This window comes from Hylobates moloch, unplaced genomic scaffold, assembly GCF_009828535.3.
Source record: "Hylobates moloch isolate HMO894 unplaced genomic scaffold, HMol_V3 SCAFFOLD_15, whole genome shotgun sequence".
NCBI lineage: Eukaryota > Metazoa > Chordata > Mammalia > Primates > Hylobatidae > Hylobates > Hylobates moloch.
In genome coordinates this window covers 45,348,521-45,363,068 of record NW_026652290.1, presented here as the reverse complement: position 1 = coordinate 45,363,068, position 14,548 = coordinate 45,348,521, and the positions used below count along the sequence as shown (strand labels likewise).

General features: G+C 45.8%; 1 protein-coding gene across 1 annotated transcript in view; it reads left to right on the top strand.

The window, feature by feature from the left end:
• The first annotated feature begins 3,665 nt into the window (after positions 1-3,665).
• The window catches only part of CUNH2orf92 (chromosome unknown C2orf92 homolog), a 33,560-nt gene continuing 22,677 nt past the window's right edge, over positions 3,666-14,548 (top strand). Inside the window, 2 exon segments of the mRNA XM_058428698.1 lie at positions 3,666-3,757; positions 9,797-9,880. Coding sequence (XP_058284681.1) covers positions 3,712-3,757; positions 9,797-9,880 — 130 coding nt within the window. The 5' untranslated portion in view covers positions 3,666-3,711.

Genomic DNA, 14,548 nt, shown 5'->3' with positions numbered 1-14,548 from the left:
AACTAAGCTATGTCTACATGAGGGTGGGCTGACAGCATAACAAAATTTAGTACTTTTTGATTTAAAGAAAGTTATCCTTGGCATTTTAATGCATAAATACATCAAAGCATGACTATATATATATATCTTTCTTTTTTTTTTTTTTTGAGACAGGGTCTCACCCTGTTGCCCAAGCTGGAGTGAAGTTGCCTGATCTCAGCTCACTGCAACCTCCACCTCCCAGGCTCAACCTATCCTCCTGCCTCAGCCTCCCAAGTAGCTGGGACCAGAGGTGTGCACCATCACACCTAATTTTTTTTGTATTTTTAGTAGAGACGGGGTTTCGCTGTGTTGCCCAGGCTGGTCTTGAACTCCTGAGCTCAAGCAGTCCACCCACTTTGGACTCCCAAAGTGCTGGGATTACAGGCATGAGCCATTGAGTCCTGTAACTATAACTGTGTTAAATCATATATTGTTAGGCAATATTGGAGCATCTGGACATTTTGTCGTGGTAGGATTTTGTCCTTGCAGGCATTACTAAACTGCTCTTTTAGCCATAGCATCTCATGACGACGATTCGGGACTAGCAAGGAATGTGCCTTGCTAGTTTTAAGATGCAGTTGGGGCAGGGCGCGGTGGCTCACGCCTGTAATCCCAGCACTTTCGGAGGCCCAGGCGGGCAGATCACGAGGTCAGGAGATCGAAACCATCCTGGCTAACACGGTGAAACCCTATCTTTACTAAAAATACAAAAAAGTAGCTGGGTGTGGTGGCATGCATCTGTAGTTCTAGCTACTCAGGAGGCTGGGGTAGGAGAAGCGCTTGAACCCAGGAGGCGGAGGTTGCAGTGAGCCGAGATTGCACCACCAGCCTGGGTGACAGAGTGAGACTCCACCTCAAAAAAAATAAATAAATAAATAGAAGATGGAGTTGGGATGGGCACGGTGGCTCATGCCTGTAATCCCAGCACTTGTGGAGGCCAAAGTGGGTGGATTGCTTGAGCCCAGGAATTTGAGACTAGCCTGGACAACATGGCAAAACCGTGTCTCTACAAAAAATACGAAAATTAGCTGGGCATGATGTTATGCGCCTGTAGTCCCAGCTACTCCAGAGGCTGAGGTGGGAGGTTGGCTTGAGCCCGAGAGATGGAGGTTGCAGTGAGCCCAGATCGCTGTCTTTACTAAAAATACAAAAAAGTAGCTGGGCGTGGTGGCTTGCATCTGTAGTCCTAGCTACTCAGGAGGCTGGGGTAGGAGAATCGCTTGAACCCAGGAGGCAGAGGCTGCAGTGAGCCGAGAACCCTCCACTAGCCTGCAGGTGGAGGGCCACCATTGCACTCCAGCCTGGGTGACAGAGCCAGACCCTATCTCAAAAAAAAAAAAAAAAAAAAAAAAAAAAGATACAGTTGATTTTAAAATGGTGTCACCCTGTCTTTCCTAGGATCCTGTTTTCCTAACAGCATGAACAGCCCCCCCATCAGCTCCTACCCCTTGGTCTCTGACCTCCTCTGAGGTGACCTCCATCCTGAATTTTGAAAACATATTAGTATTGCCTATTTCTGAACTTTATGCAGATGAAGTCATTGGTATGTATTCATTTGCATCTAGTGTCTATACATTCATAAAATAGATCACTGTGTAGCCATTAAAAATAATGAGAGAGTGCTACATAATTTCCTATGAAACATATCAGGACACATTGCTAAGTAAAAGCAAAGAGAAAGCAGACATCGAGTGTAGACTGTTATATGCATAAATGACTCTGAACAGCATATGAGGCACCTTCAGGTCTCTCTTTTTTTTTTTTTTTTTTTTTTTTTGAGACAGTCTTTCTCTGTTGCCTAGGCTGGAGTGCCGTGGCACGATCTGGGCTCACTGCAACCTCCACCTGTCGGGTTCAAGCAATTATCCTGCCTCAGCCTCCCGAGTAGCTGGGATCACAGGCTCCCGCCACCATGCCCAGCTAAGTTTTTTTTTTTTTTTGAGATGGAGTCTCACTCTGTTGCCCAGGCTGGAGTGCAGTGGTGCGATCTCGGCTCACTTCAAGCTCCACTGGTCATTTGGAATTTGGACATTTTCTGTCCTCTGGTTATGGTGAGGGTGTAGATTTTGTGTTGTTTTATATATTCTTTGTTATTTTTTATTCTAGTTTTTGTTTTTGTTTTGGAAGGTATTTTAGAGAAATAAGATTTCTGTGGCTACCATGACCTGCTGTTACGGATTACATGGTACCCCCTCTTCATATGTTGAAGTCCTAGCCACCCCGCCGAACCTGAGAATGTGACTGTATTTGGAGATAGGGTCTTTACAGAGGAAATCAAGTTAAAATGAGGTCATGAGGGCAGGCCCTAATCCGATATGATCCTGTGTTCTTAGAAGAGGAAATGTGGACTCAGGTGTGTATGGAGGGAAGATGGCTTGCAAACCCAGGGAGAAGATGGCCATCTGAGTCCACGTCCTGGAACAGAGACTTCCCTCACAGCCTCAGAAAGAACCAGCCCTGCTGACGTCTTGATCTCAAACCTCCAGCCTCCAGAACTGGGAGACGATTCAGTCGGCTCCTACACAACACAGGGTTGAACTGTGCGGGTCCACTTCAATGCAGATTATTTTCTTTTTTGACAGTCTTGCTCTGTTGCTCGGGCTGAAGTGTAGTGGTGTGGTCTTGGCTTACTGCAGCTTCCACCTCCCAGGTGCAAGTGATTCTCCTGCCTCAGCCTCCCAAGTAGCTGGGACTATGGGCACTCACCACCACGCCTGGCTAATTTTTGTATTTTTAGTAGAGATGGGGTTTCACCATGTTGGTCAGGCTGGTCTTGAACTCCTGACACCAAGTGATCTGCCTGCCTCGGCCTCCCAGATTGCTGGGATTATAGGCGTGAGCCACCGTGCCCGGCCCTATATAACTCTTTATGCAAGTTTTTACCCCTAAAAGATATCTGCCATCTCAGCCATGGAACACACACTGTGAGAACATGAAGGCTTAAGGGCAGGGCTGGCTACATAATTTGTGGGACCCATTACAAAATGAACATGGAGAAAAAACTACAAAAAAGTGTAGTACAAGGTACTAAAATAGATTTTTCCTTTGAAAACAGTTTAATACTTATAAAATATAATAGAGGGAAATAGTGACACATGAGTAACAAAATGGGCGAATCAATTGGTCTACGCTATTTTTGGTGTTATAATTTTACCTAGTACAATAAATAGCAATACTTTGTTAGTGAGACGGGGTTTCACCATGTTGGCCAGGCTGGTCTGGAACTCCTGACCTCAGGTGATCCGCCTGCCTCAGCCTTCGAAAGTGCTGGGATTACAGGTGTGAGCCTCCTCGCCCAGCTGTGATGTCTTGATTGATCATAGGATTTTTCTGGCTATTCTAGCTACTTCCGATTCGCTTCAGCCAATTTAGTTGAACTTTTATCACTTGTGACTTCAGAGTCCTGGTTAATATCCTGTTGCCCTCAGGACATGCAGGATGGAGGAAGGCACCAGGGAGCCAAGGGAAGTGAGCAAAGAGGCAGTCACTTCAGGGCCACCAGCATAGCCCCCGTCACTGTCCACAAACACAGGCCCTTCCCCTTCTCACGGTGGAGCAGGCCCCACCTCACTTCCGGGTGTGACTTCACAGACCGTTAGGTTCCGTGGTACCCTGGAGTCCACAGCTGCTGAATCTGAAGGGCCTTCAGAAGACTGGCTTCTCCATGATGGTTCATGGACTAAGGCAAAGATGAGCAGAGCCGTGGCCCTCTTCTTTGTTCTCTGCTGGATCCAAGGTATATTACTGTGGCAGCTGGAGAGAAACATGGGCCTCACTTCGAGCCTAAGTAGGGCAGAGGAGGGCGTTCCCTCCCACAGTGTGGGGAACACAGATACTCTACCTACTCTACCTTCTATACCTCCCCAAATCTGCCATTCAGGGTTTATTACTTGGGGGAGGGAGTAACTGAAAACATTTTCCTAACTTTGAAGCTTTCTCAAAATTCAGAGCTCTATAGGAGGGTGGCATACATGCGTATTTTAACTTTTCATTGTAAGCATTTCCAAACATATGCAAAAGTAGAAAGATTAGTATAAAGAACCACCATATGCTAACTAACCCTCCTGATTTTATCTATATATACGCACTATTTAAAAAATAACAGCCTTAGGCCGGGTACAGTGGCTCACTCTTGTAACTCCAGCACTTTGGGAGGCCAAAGCAGGAGGATTCCTTGAGCTCAGGAGTTTGTGACAAGCCTAGGCAACATCATGAGAGCCTGTCTGTATGAAAAATTTAAAAATTAGCCATGCATGGTGGTGCTGCATGCCTGTGGTCCCAGCTACTAGGGAGGCTGAGGTGGGATGATCACTTGAGCCCAAAAAGTCGAGGCTGCAGTAAGCCGTGATCACACCACTGCACTCAAGCTTGGGCAACAGAGTGGGATCCTGTCTCAAAAAAAAAAAAAAAAAATTAATAACAACTTTATAGAGATATAATATATAATAAAATTCACCCTTTATTTTATTTTTCTATTTATTGTTATTATTTTTGAGATAGGGGCTCCCTCTGTCACCCCAGGCTGGAGTGCAGTGGCATAATCACAGCTAATTGCAGCCTCAACGTTCCAGGCCTAAGGATCCTCCCTTCAGCCTCCCAGGTAGCTGGGACCACAGGCATGTACCACCACACCCAGCTAATTTTTTAAATTTTTGTAGAAATAGGGATCTCGCTATGTTGCCCAGGCTGGTCTCAAACTCCTGGGCTCAAGTGATCCTCCTACCTTGGCCTCCCAAAGTGCTGGAATTACAGTCATGAACCATCATGTCTGGCCAGATTTACCCTTTACAAAGTATATAATTCAGTGGTTTTTAGTATACTCACAGAGTTGGGAAGCATCACTATTTAATTTTATTTAATTTTTTAATTTTTTGAGATGGAGTGTCACTCTCTCGTCCAGGCTGGAGTGCAATGGCGCTATCTTGGCTCACTGCAACCTCTGCTTCCCAGGTTCAAAGTGATTATCCTGCCTCAGCCTCCCAAGTTGCTGGGATTACAGGCACATGCCACCATGCCTGGCTAATTTACTAAACTAATAAATTACTAAGTAAGTTACTAGTAAATTAGTAATTACTAAAATACAATTTTTAGTAGAGATGGAGTTTCATCATGTTGGCCAGGCTGGTCATGAACTCCTGACCTCAATGGAGCCTCCTGCCTCAGCTTCCTGAGTAGCTGGGACCACAGGGGCACACCACCACGCCCAGGTAATTACTTTTTATTTTTTGTAGAGTTGGGGTCTCCCTATGTTTCCCAGGCTGGTCTCGAACTCCTGACCTCAAGTGATCCTCCCACCTCAGCCTCCCAGAGCGCTGGGATTAAAGACGTGAGCCACCACACCTGGCCTGAATTTTCCTCAAATTCAAAAAATCCTGATGAAGGTTTGGTTAAAATCTTTGGTGAGTTACCCCTCTCCCTGTGGAACCTCAGGCTGGATTTGAAGAGTTACTTGGGTGGTCCTCATTGTCTCCCAGGAAACCTGTTCCCGCTGCTGTGAAGGGAAGGCAGCTTCTCTTCCTTGAGGCTAGAATCTGTCTACGTGTCACAGTCTCAGGAAATTAAGCAAAACAGACGATAAACACCTCAAAAGGACCCTACTGAGCGTGAGTGGAGCAGAGCAGGGCCATGTGGGACTGCAGCCTCAGATGCCACCTCACACCAGCTGTGACCCACCTGCCTCGCCAGTTTCTGCTCTAAGGCCCCAAAGCCGAGCTGAACCTCCTCCAGGGATTCTCAGCCCTAACTGAGCATGAGAACCCCTGGGGCAATCCTCTTTCTAACAACTGAGACATTCCACACACACCCCACATCAGATTTTGGGGTGTGGGATAGACCTTCACATTTGTAGTTTTCTAACCCTCCAGGGAACACTAGGCTGAGACTCACTGGTCTCCACTCTAAACCTTCCATTAAACATGTGAGAAAAACTAAGGCCCAGGGAAGTCTTTAGCAGAGAGCTGAGACGGAGAAAAGGGTTCTGAACCACAGCTGTCTGCTGAAGGAAGCTGTTCAAATGCCAGTGAAGTCTCTCCTGAGGGTGCCTGGGCTGTGCATCAGGAGTGAAGGTTGAGGGTCACCTTAGGTGTGAGAAGGAGCACGCGGGAGAGTGGCGCTGATGCTTCCCCCTGGGTTAGGAGGCATTCGGATCACAGAGCGATGCCTGTTCATTCCTGCTTGCAAGGGAGCAGATCTCTCGACACCTGATGGGCCTCCATTCCGTTCCGGCAGCTGTCTGTGTCAGGAGCGCTGGGCTTGCTCCTCCCCATGAGAGCCATCACAGAGGCCTCGGGCAGTCTGCATAGACGACTGCCTGGCAGGTGACCAGGAGGGGATGAATGAGCAGATGCCGGTAGCACTTGCAGTCCCCCTAGCTGTGCCCTCAGCACCTGCTGTCTAGGAGGCAGAAGCCTTGTTCTCGGCCTTGCAGATGACCCCAGCGTCTCTGAATTCGGCCCCATATGTGTAGGAGGGGAGTGATTGCATCTGAAGATGGGAGTCTGGTTGGGGGTTTGGGAAGCTCCCATCACCCCTCAAGAGCCCACTGACCAGCCCAGCTCACACCAGGTGGGCCTTGGCATTGGAGGCCACGGCTCAACTCTGCAGCTCCCTCTGGGCAGCATTTCCAGGGACTCGTAGGTCAGCACGGTCATCAAGGACGGGTGGTGAGAGCAGCTCCTCATTGTCCTGATGACCCTGATGGTTCATTTTCTGGTGTCTCTGTGGTGAGCTCCTGTTACATCAAGCGAGTGGAAACCACCGAGGACCAACAGCCCTGGAAATACACTGAGAATGCAGGATGAGTGGGGTTTGCGAGGACTGTTTTCTGGGACCTAGCAAGGAAAGCCTAGAGGGGAAAGTAAAACTGCTTCTTCCCAGGGAAGCCAGAAGCCTGAGAACTTAAAAGGGAAGGAGAACTTAATATATTTCAAAAATGTAACCCTCATGAATTAGCAACAGCTTTATAAAGAAACAGCTTTCCGAGCTTATAGAATCTATTCTGCTTTGTTTCTGCCCTCATGGCTCCCACCCCTGTTTTTGTGGGTGCAATTTTCAGATAGGACATTTGTACACAAGCTTCAAAACTCTCTGAGGACAGCTTTCCCTTTTGTGTCTGTCTGGTCCCAGGCAGTCACATCCCAGGAAGTGCTGGGGTCGGGCTCCTTGCTCCACATCCTACTTCAGTGGCACGAAGGGTGGGGTGGAGTGTGTGAGTCATGTGTGATCTTGGTGTGGGCTGTGGCTGGTCTGCAGCCCCCCTTCAATGACTGCTTCAAGGGCTTTTCATGATGCTTATAGCTCATGAGCTAGTGTTTCCTAGAGGCTGTTTCCAGGTGTCTTGCATGTCACACACTGGCCTACCAGGGCTGGAGTGAGATCATGAGCACCAGATTGTTGGTGAAGGGAGTTAACAGAGACATCGAATGTCGGTGAACAGGAGTGACCTTGGGTCTCAGTAAATACTGTGGTCAACTGAATCCAGAACCCAGCCTCACCAGCAGGGCCTACTTCTTCCTCCGGAAGTCTGCTTAGTTGTGTGCCTGTGTTCTGGCTGCCGCAGGCCGAGCTGGTTTTCTTCCCCTCCTGTCTTCTCTGGCCTTTGCTTTGTAGCTTTGTGTGGCTGTGTCATCTCTGGTTGTATCTGTGTATACTTCTGCCTCTCCCGCTATCTAGATGGCTCGGGGAGCCTCACCACACACCAGGTCACCTTCCTCTCTGAACCCCCAGCACCTCGTACTGTCTCTGTGCAGAGATAAGGCTGGGTGAAAGCTTGTGTGAATGATCTGCAGTCTTCTACTCTAGGCCAGTCTCCAGGAGCATTATGATCTTTAGGAGCGTGGGCTTGGTTCCTCCGTACAATAATGGGTCATAAAACTGAGTGGTCAAGATCATCCTGGTGAGGGCAGTCTGCGTGGTGCCATAGTTGCTGTACCAATTAAGAATGCAACTGGTTGCAATTTCCTGAGAACCCGACGTACAGTTGCTTAAACAAAGAGTGGTTTATTTTCCTTCTGTCATAGCAATCTGAGGGAGGCCACTGTGGCTCTGGCGCAGGAAGTTGGGAAAGGCCCGCTTCTCTGATATCATTGGGGGCCTCCCCAGTGCTTGTGTGGCAGAATGACAAGAGGAAGAAGAAGGAGAATTATGGCACCGAGTATCATGAGATTTGGGGTCATATATCTTTAGTGGGCGGTGTTTGCTGCCCCGAATGTCTCATGCCATTAAAATGTTCTGGAAATGATTTAGGTAGTTGGAGTTTCCTTCCCAAAGATAAGGCATTTACAGCATAATGTCCAATATCCATTGAGTTTGTGTCATGCATTCATTGTATGCATAGTCTGCTTTAGGTACTTAGCAAAATATTGCTGGTATTAACATGCCTTTGTTTGCTTCACTGGAGATGAAATTCTGCTGCAAGTGTTTTCCAAGGTTCCGTATGACCCATTATTTGATGAAACAAGAACAGCAGTCCATTACAAAGAGAGACACACAAAAAAGCAAGTATATGTCGTTAACCTGACATGTGTACATACCTCTACAGACCTGTGTTATCTCAAATATGCAATGCTAGCATTTTAGCATTCCTTAAATTAACTACTGTGGTCGGGGGGGGTGCAAAGCCAAACTGAGAAGTGAAGAACTATCTGAAATCTCCTCTACAGTCTTCCTCCCAATATGGGAGTCTATAGGCTTCAGTGTGAATATCCCTGTATTTTGGGGTGATCCCTGACGTGCAGTGTCAGGCATGTTCTGCCACTCTGGAGGCTATGCAGAGGACAGAAACCTGGTTTGCAAGTGGGGTTCACTGTTCCTTGTAACAGGAGCTATGAGAAGTGTAATCACTTTCTATTGACCAGTGCTTTATAGGTCACGGCCCATGAGTGCCCAAGTCACCGGCTTGGGAGAGCAATGTCTTCCTGTGTTCCTCCCTGTCACCTCTGCCGTCATTCCACCCCATCCTCTGTAAAATATTTGCCCAGAGAAGCAGAGCTGATTTCTCCTCCAGCACTGATGCTCCAATGCCAATGCTGAGAGGAAGCAGCTGGCCACATATGCAGAAATAATGCATATTAACCTCAAATCACATGAAGAGAAGAGAAACCCTGTAAGGTGGACATCAGGTGAATTAGGAAGAAAAGTAACAATGAGTAATTAGTTATCAGAATAAGCCAGCTATGTGTGCCATGAATTATAAGACTCTCAGTAAAGCAATTTAGTAACTAATCACTCTGCCAATGCATTCCATAAGCCATTGAGAAAGATATTTCACTGCATAATCTCAATAGCTTGCCCTGCACCATGTTTTATGATGCTCCCTTGGCAGATACATTTTGAGGAACACTTTTTTAGCAAAGTGCTTGCATGATTAAGTATATCTATTCTTAATGATTCATCAGTGTCTTAGTAACAGAGAACTGTGCATTTGTCATTTATTGGATCAAAGTTGTTATACTTGAAATCATTTGGCATAAACCATGTAGGCCTTTCTACCAGTTTTCCTTTAGAGTTAAACCTACCATGTGCACAAATCTCTCAATGTTTATGCATATTGTCTGTCAAGAGACTATGCGAAAATGAGCTTAGCCCCTGGTGTTGTGTTGGAACTTCAGATGCTTGCAGACACTTCATGAATGCTCTGTGACACTCAGAACACGTGGGTTCAGGCCAAGTGCATGATGCTGACCTCAAAATGCCGTGCAGAAGAGTATCAATTTAAAGGGAATACCTGCAGATCCAATGAAAGACTTAGTCACAGCCATGGTTTATTTTCCCATAGGCTATTCCCAACAAAAGAGCTTGAACAATGCTGCATTTGCATCAGGTTCAAATGAGCAAGAGGAACGTTTGGCTAAAATATTTGGTAAGTAGCCTCCTGCTATGAAGCCTTTAGCCTGTGTTTGAAGAGTTGCATGCTTGTCCGGGTTGTCTCTCAAGTAGCCTGTTCCTGCTGCTTTGAGGGGGAAAGCAAGTACTTTGCCTTGAGGCTAGAATGTGTTTCTCTACGAGTCAAAACCTCAATAAATTAAGCCAAATGTGGAAAATAAACACCTGGAAAGGATCCTGCTCCTCAAAGAGTGATCTATGGAGCAGGAGCAGGGCTACCATCTGGTAGTGTGAGAATACCCTGGGGAGACTGTTTAAAAGAGACACCCCAGGCCGGCGCGGTGGCTCAGGCCTGTAATCCCAGCACTTTGGGAGGCCGAGGCGGGTGGATCACCTGAGGTCAGGAGTTCGAGACGAGCCTGGCCAAGATAGTGAAACCCCATCTCTACTGAAAAAATACAAAAATTAGCTGGGCATGGTGGTGTGCACCTGTAATCCCAGCTACTCAGGAGGTTGAGGCAAGATAATTGCTTGAACCTGGGAGGCGGAGCTTGCAGTGAGCTGAGATCATGCCACTGCACTCCAGCCTGGGTGACAGAGCAAGACTACATCTCAAAAAAAAAAAAAAAAAAAAAAAAGACACCCCTTGGCTGGGTGTGGTGCCTCATACCTATGATCCCAGTGCTTTGGGAGGCCAAGGCGGGAGGATTGCTGGAAGACAGAAGTTCAGGACCAGCCTGAGCAACATACCAAAAAACACTAAAAAAACTCCCCCTGACACATGACAAATTAGCCAAGTGTGGTGGCATGTGCCTGTGGTCCCAGCTACTCGGGAGGCTCAGGTGGGAGGATGTTTTGAGCCCAGGAGTTTGAGGCTGCCATGAGCTATGATTGTGCCACTGTACTCCAGCCTGGGCATCAGAGCTGTACTGTCTATTTTAAAAAAAGAGAGAGACATCTTGTTTCACTTTCAGTGATCAGATTCTGTGAGGTGGGGTGAGACCTTTGCATCACTAGGTTTTAAAGCCCTTCAGGTGAATCTAGGCTGTGACTCATTCCTCTACTCCAAGCCTCTCATTTACTATTTGAGAAAAACTAAGGCCCAGATGGAAGATGGTGGGGTGGGGAGCTCCAGGAATCTGTCCCTTTACCAAAACAACAACTGAGCTGGCAAGAACTATGTTAAGTAGCTATGGAATATTGGTGTCTAGTAGAACACTTGCAGTGTCCAAGAGTGAGCTTGATGAAGAGGCTGCCGAATTTCAGCATTTTGGGTAGTGGCTACCATCCTCCATTCCCAAGCCCTGTGACCGGCAGCAGTGTGGATAGCAGTCCACATTCCTAGTGAGGATTGCTGGTGCCAGGGTGGGCAATAGAGACCTGTCTTCTAAAACTCAGGGTGCGTACTTTGATTGCTGATTGCTACTTTAGAACTCCAAGGGGCTAGCACTAAAACTGACTATTGTTTTAACTGGCATTATTAAATGCCAGTTAAAAAACTCTATGGGCTGAAGAGGCTTCCAAGCAACCCTGTTGAGGGGATTTAAGGAAATAATGTTTTTTGTTTTTCTCTTTTTGGAGATAGACACTTAAGGAAACTTTTGTCAGGTCATTGACTAACTTCAGAGATAAGAAAACAGAAAATTCAGCACTCTCACACAACAAGAAGTACGCACTTTGCAAAACTAGTTTGGAAAAGTTACAAAAAAATGGCTTCAGCCTTCAATAAGCAAAAATCAACAATCACTGAAAGAGAGGATTAGATTTCCAGAGTTATCAAAATGTAATACACAGAATGTCCATCTCTCAACATAAAATTATAAAACATACAAAGAAACAGGAAAGGAAGGAATTTGGCAGAACTTGTTCCTGAGGAAACCTGGGAATTAAAATTATTACACAAGATGTTAAATCAACCATCTTCAAAATGTTCACTGAACTAAAGGAGACCATGAACAAATAAGGAAATCAGGAAAACAATGCATCAATAAAATAATATCAATAAAGAGATAGAAATTATTGAAAAGAGCCAAAGAAAAGTTCTGGAGCTGAAAAGTGTAATAAATGAATACTTGGCACATGCCTGTAATCCCAGAACTTTGGGAGGCCGAGGCAGGTGGGTCACGAGGTCAGGAGATCAAGACTATCCTGGCTAACACGGTGAAATCCCATTTCTACTAAAAATACAAAAAATTAGCAGGGCGTGGTGGTGGGTGCCTGTAGTCCCAGCTATTTGGGAGGCTGAGGCAGGAGAATGGCATGAACCCCGGAGGCAGAGCTTGCAGTGAGCCGAGATCACACCATTGCACTCCAGCCTGGGCAACAGAGCAAGACTCTGTCTCAAAAAAAAAAGAAGAAAAGAGAAAGGATCAGCACACTTGAAGATAAGACATTGAAAGTATCCAGCCTGAGAAGCAGAAAGAAAAAAAAAAAAAGAAAATGAATAGAACATGTGGGACTTGTGGGGCATCATCAAGCGTACTAAAATATACCTTATGGGAATCTCAGAAGGGGAAGACAGAGAGATATGAAGAGAATGTTTGAATAAAGAATGGCCCCAAACTTCCTGAATATGTTGAAAGACATGAATATGCACATTCAAGTTACTCAATGAACTCCAAGCAGAATACTCAGAGATACACAGTGAAACACATTATTATCAAATTGTCAAAATCCAGACACAAAGAGAATCTTGAAAGCAGTAACAGAGAAGTGACTCAGCATAAAAGGAACCCTCAATAAAATTCACCACTCATTTCTCCTCAACAACCACAGAGTGTAGGAGGCAGTAGGATGGCACATTCAAAGTTCTGAGAGAAAAATAATGTAATCAGCAGGGCTTGGTGGCTCATGCCTGTAATCCCAGCACTTTGGGAAGCTGATGTGGGCAGATCACTTGAGCCCTGGAATTCGAGACCAGCCTGGGCAATGTGGCAAAACCCTGTTTCTACTAAAAATACAAAAAAAAAAAAAAAAATTAGTTGGGTGTGATGGTACACACCTGTAGTCCCGGCTATTCAGCAAACTGAGGTGGGAGGATCACCTGAGCCTGGGAAGCCCAGGCTGCAGTGAGCTGAGATTGCACCACTGCATTCCAGCCTGGGTGATGGGAGTGCGATCCTTTCTTGAAAAGAAAAAAGAAAAATAACGTCAAGCAAGAATTCTCTATCTGACAAAATTATCTTTCCAGAATAAAAGAGAAACAGAACATTTTCAGATAAACAAAAGCCGAGAGACCCGCCTTATGAGAAATGGCAAAGAGAGCCCTTCAGGCTGAGATGAAGGGACATTTGACAGTCACTTGAAGACATAAGAAAAAAAAAATGCTGGTAAAGGTAACTACCAACTCTAAAAGTCTTATTGTACTTTAGGTTTCATCTAATACTTATGCCTTTTAAAAATATTATTTAAAAGGTGAATGCATGAAATAATAATTACACATCTGTTAATGGTCATACAATGTATAAGGATAGACTCTGTAATAACAACAATATAAAGGGAAGGGAATAGAGATATATATGTGCAGAGTGTTTGTATACTATTGAAACTAAGTTGATACTATTCAAACTAGGTTGTTAAAAATTTAAGATACTAGGTGTTTAAGTTTAAACAAACTTTAACTAGTTTAGGTGTTTCCAAGGTAACCAGTAAATAATAACTAAAAAAATGTGGAACAAAAGAGTAAAAGAAAGAGTCGAAGCCAGGCGGGGTGGCTCACGCCTGTAATCCCAGCCCTTTGGGAGGCTGAGGTGGGGGGATCACCTGAGGTCAGGAGTTTGAGACCAGCCTGGCCAACATGATAAAACTCTGTCTCTACTAAAAATACAAAAATTAGCTGGACGTGGTGGCAGGTGCCTGTAATCCCAGCTACTCGGGAGCCTGAGGCAGGAGAATTGCTTGAACCTGGGAGGCGGAGGTTGCCATGAGCCAAGATCATGCCATTGCCCTCCAGCCTGGGCAACAAGAGTGAAACACTATCTCAAAAAAAAAAAAAAGAAAAGAAAAAGAAATAAAGAGTCGAACGGAACATTATAAAGAACCATATTTCATGCAAATAATAGCCAAAAGAGAGCTGAGGTGGCTGTATTATTTTCAGACAAAATAGATGATACATCACATGGTTTACAAGAGACAAGGATAGTTGGAGACTTCAGTATCCTCCTCTCAATAATGAATAGAACTAGACAGAAGAGGCCGGGCGCGGTGGCTCACGCCTGTAGTCCCAGCACTTTGTGAGGCTGAGGTGGGCGGATCACGAGGTCATGAGATTGAGACCATCCTGGCTAACACGGTGAAACCCCATCTCTACTAAAAATACAAAAAATTAGCCAGGCGTGGTGGCAGGCACCTGTAGTCCCAGCTACTCAGGAGGCTGAGGCAGGAGAATGGCATGAACCAGGGAGGTGGAGCTTGCAGTGAGCCGAGATTGTGCCACTGCACTCCAGCCTGGGAGACAGAGCGAGACTCCGTCTCAAGAAAAACAAGAGCAAAAAAAAAAAACCAAAAAATTAGCCGGGCATGGTGGCACATGCCTGTAGTCCCAGCTATTTGGGAGGTTGAGGCAGGAGAATTGCTTTAACCAGGGAGGCAGAGGTTGCAGTGAGCCGAGATGGCACCACTGCACTCCAGCATGGGAGACAGAACGAGACTGCATCTCAAAAAAAAAAAAAAAAAAAAAAAGAACTGTACAGAGGAACAATAAAGG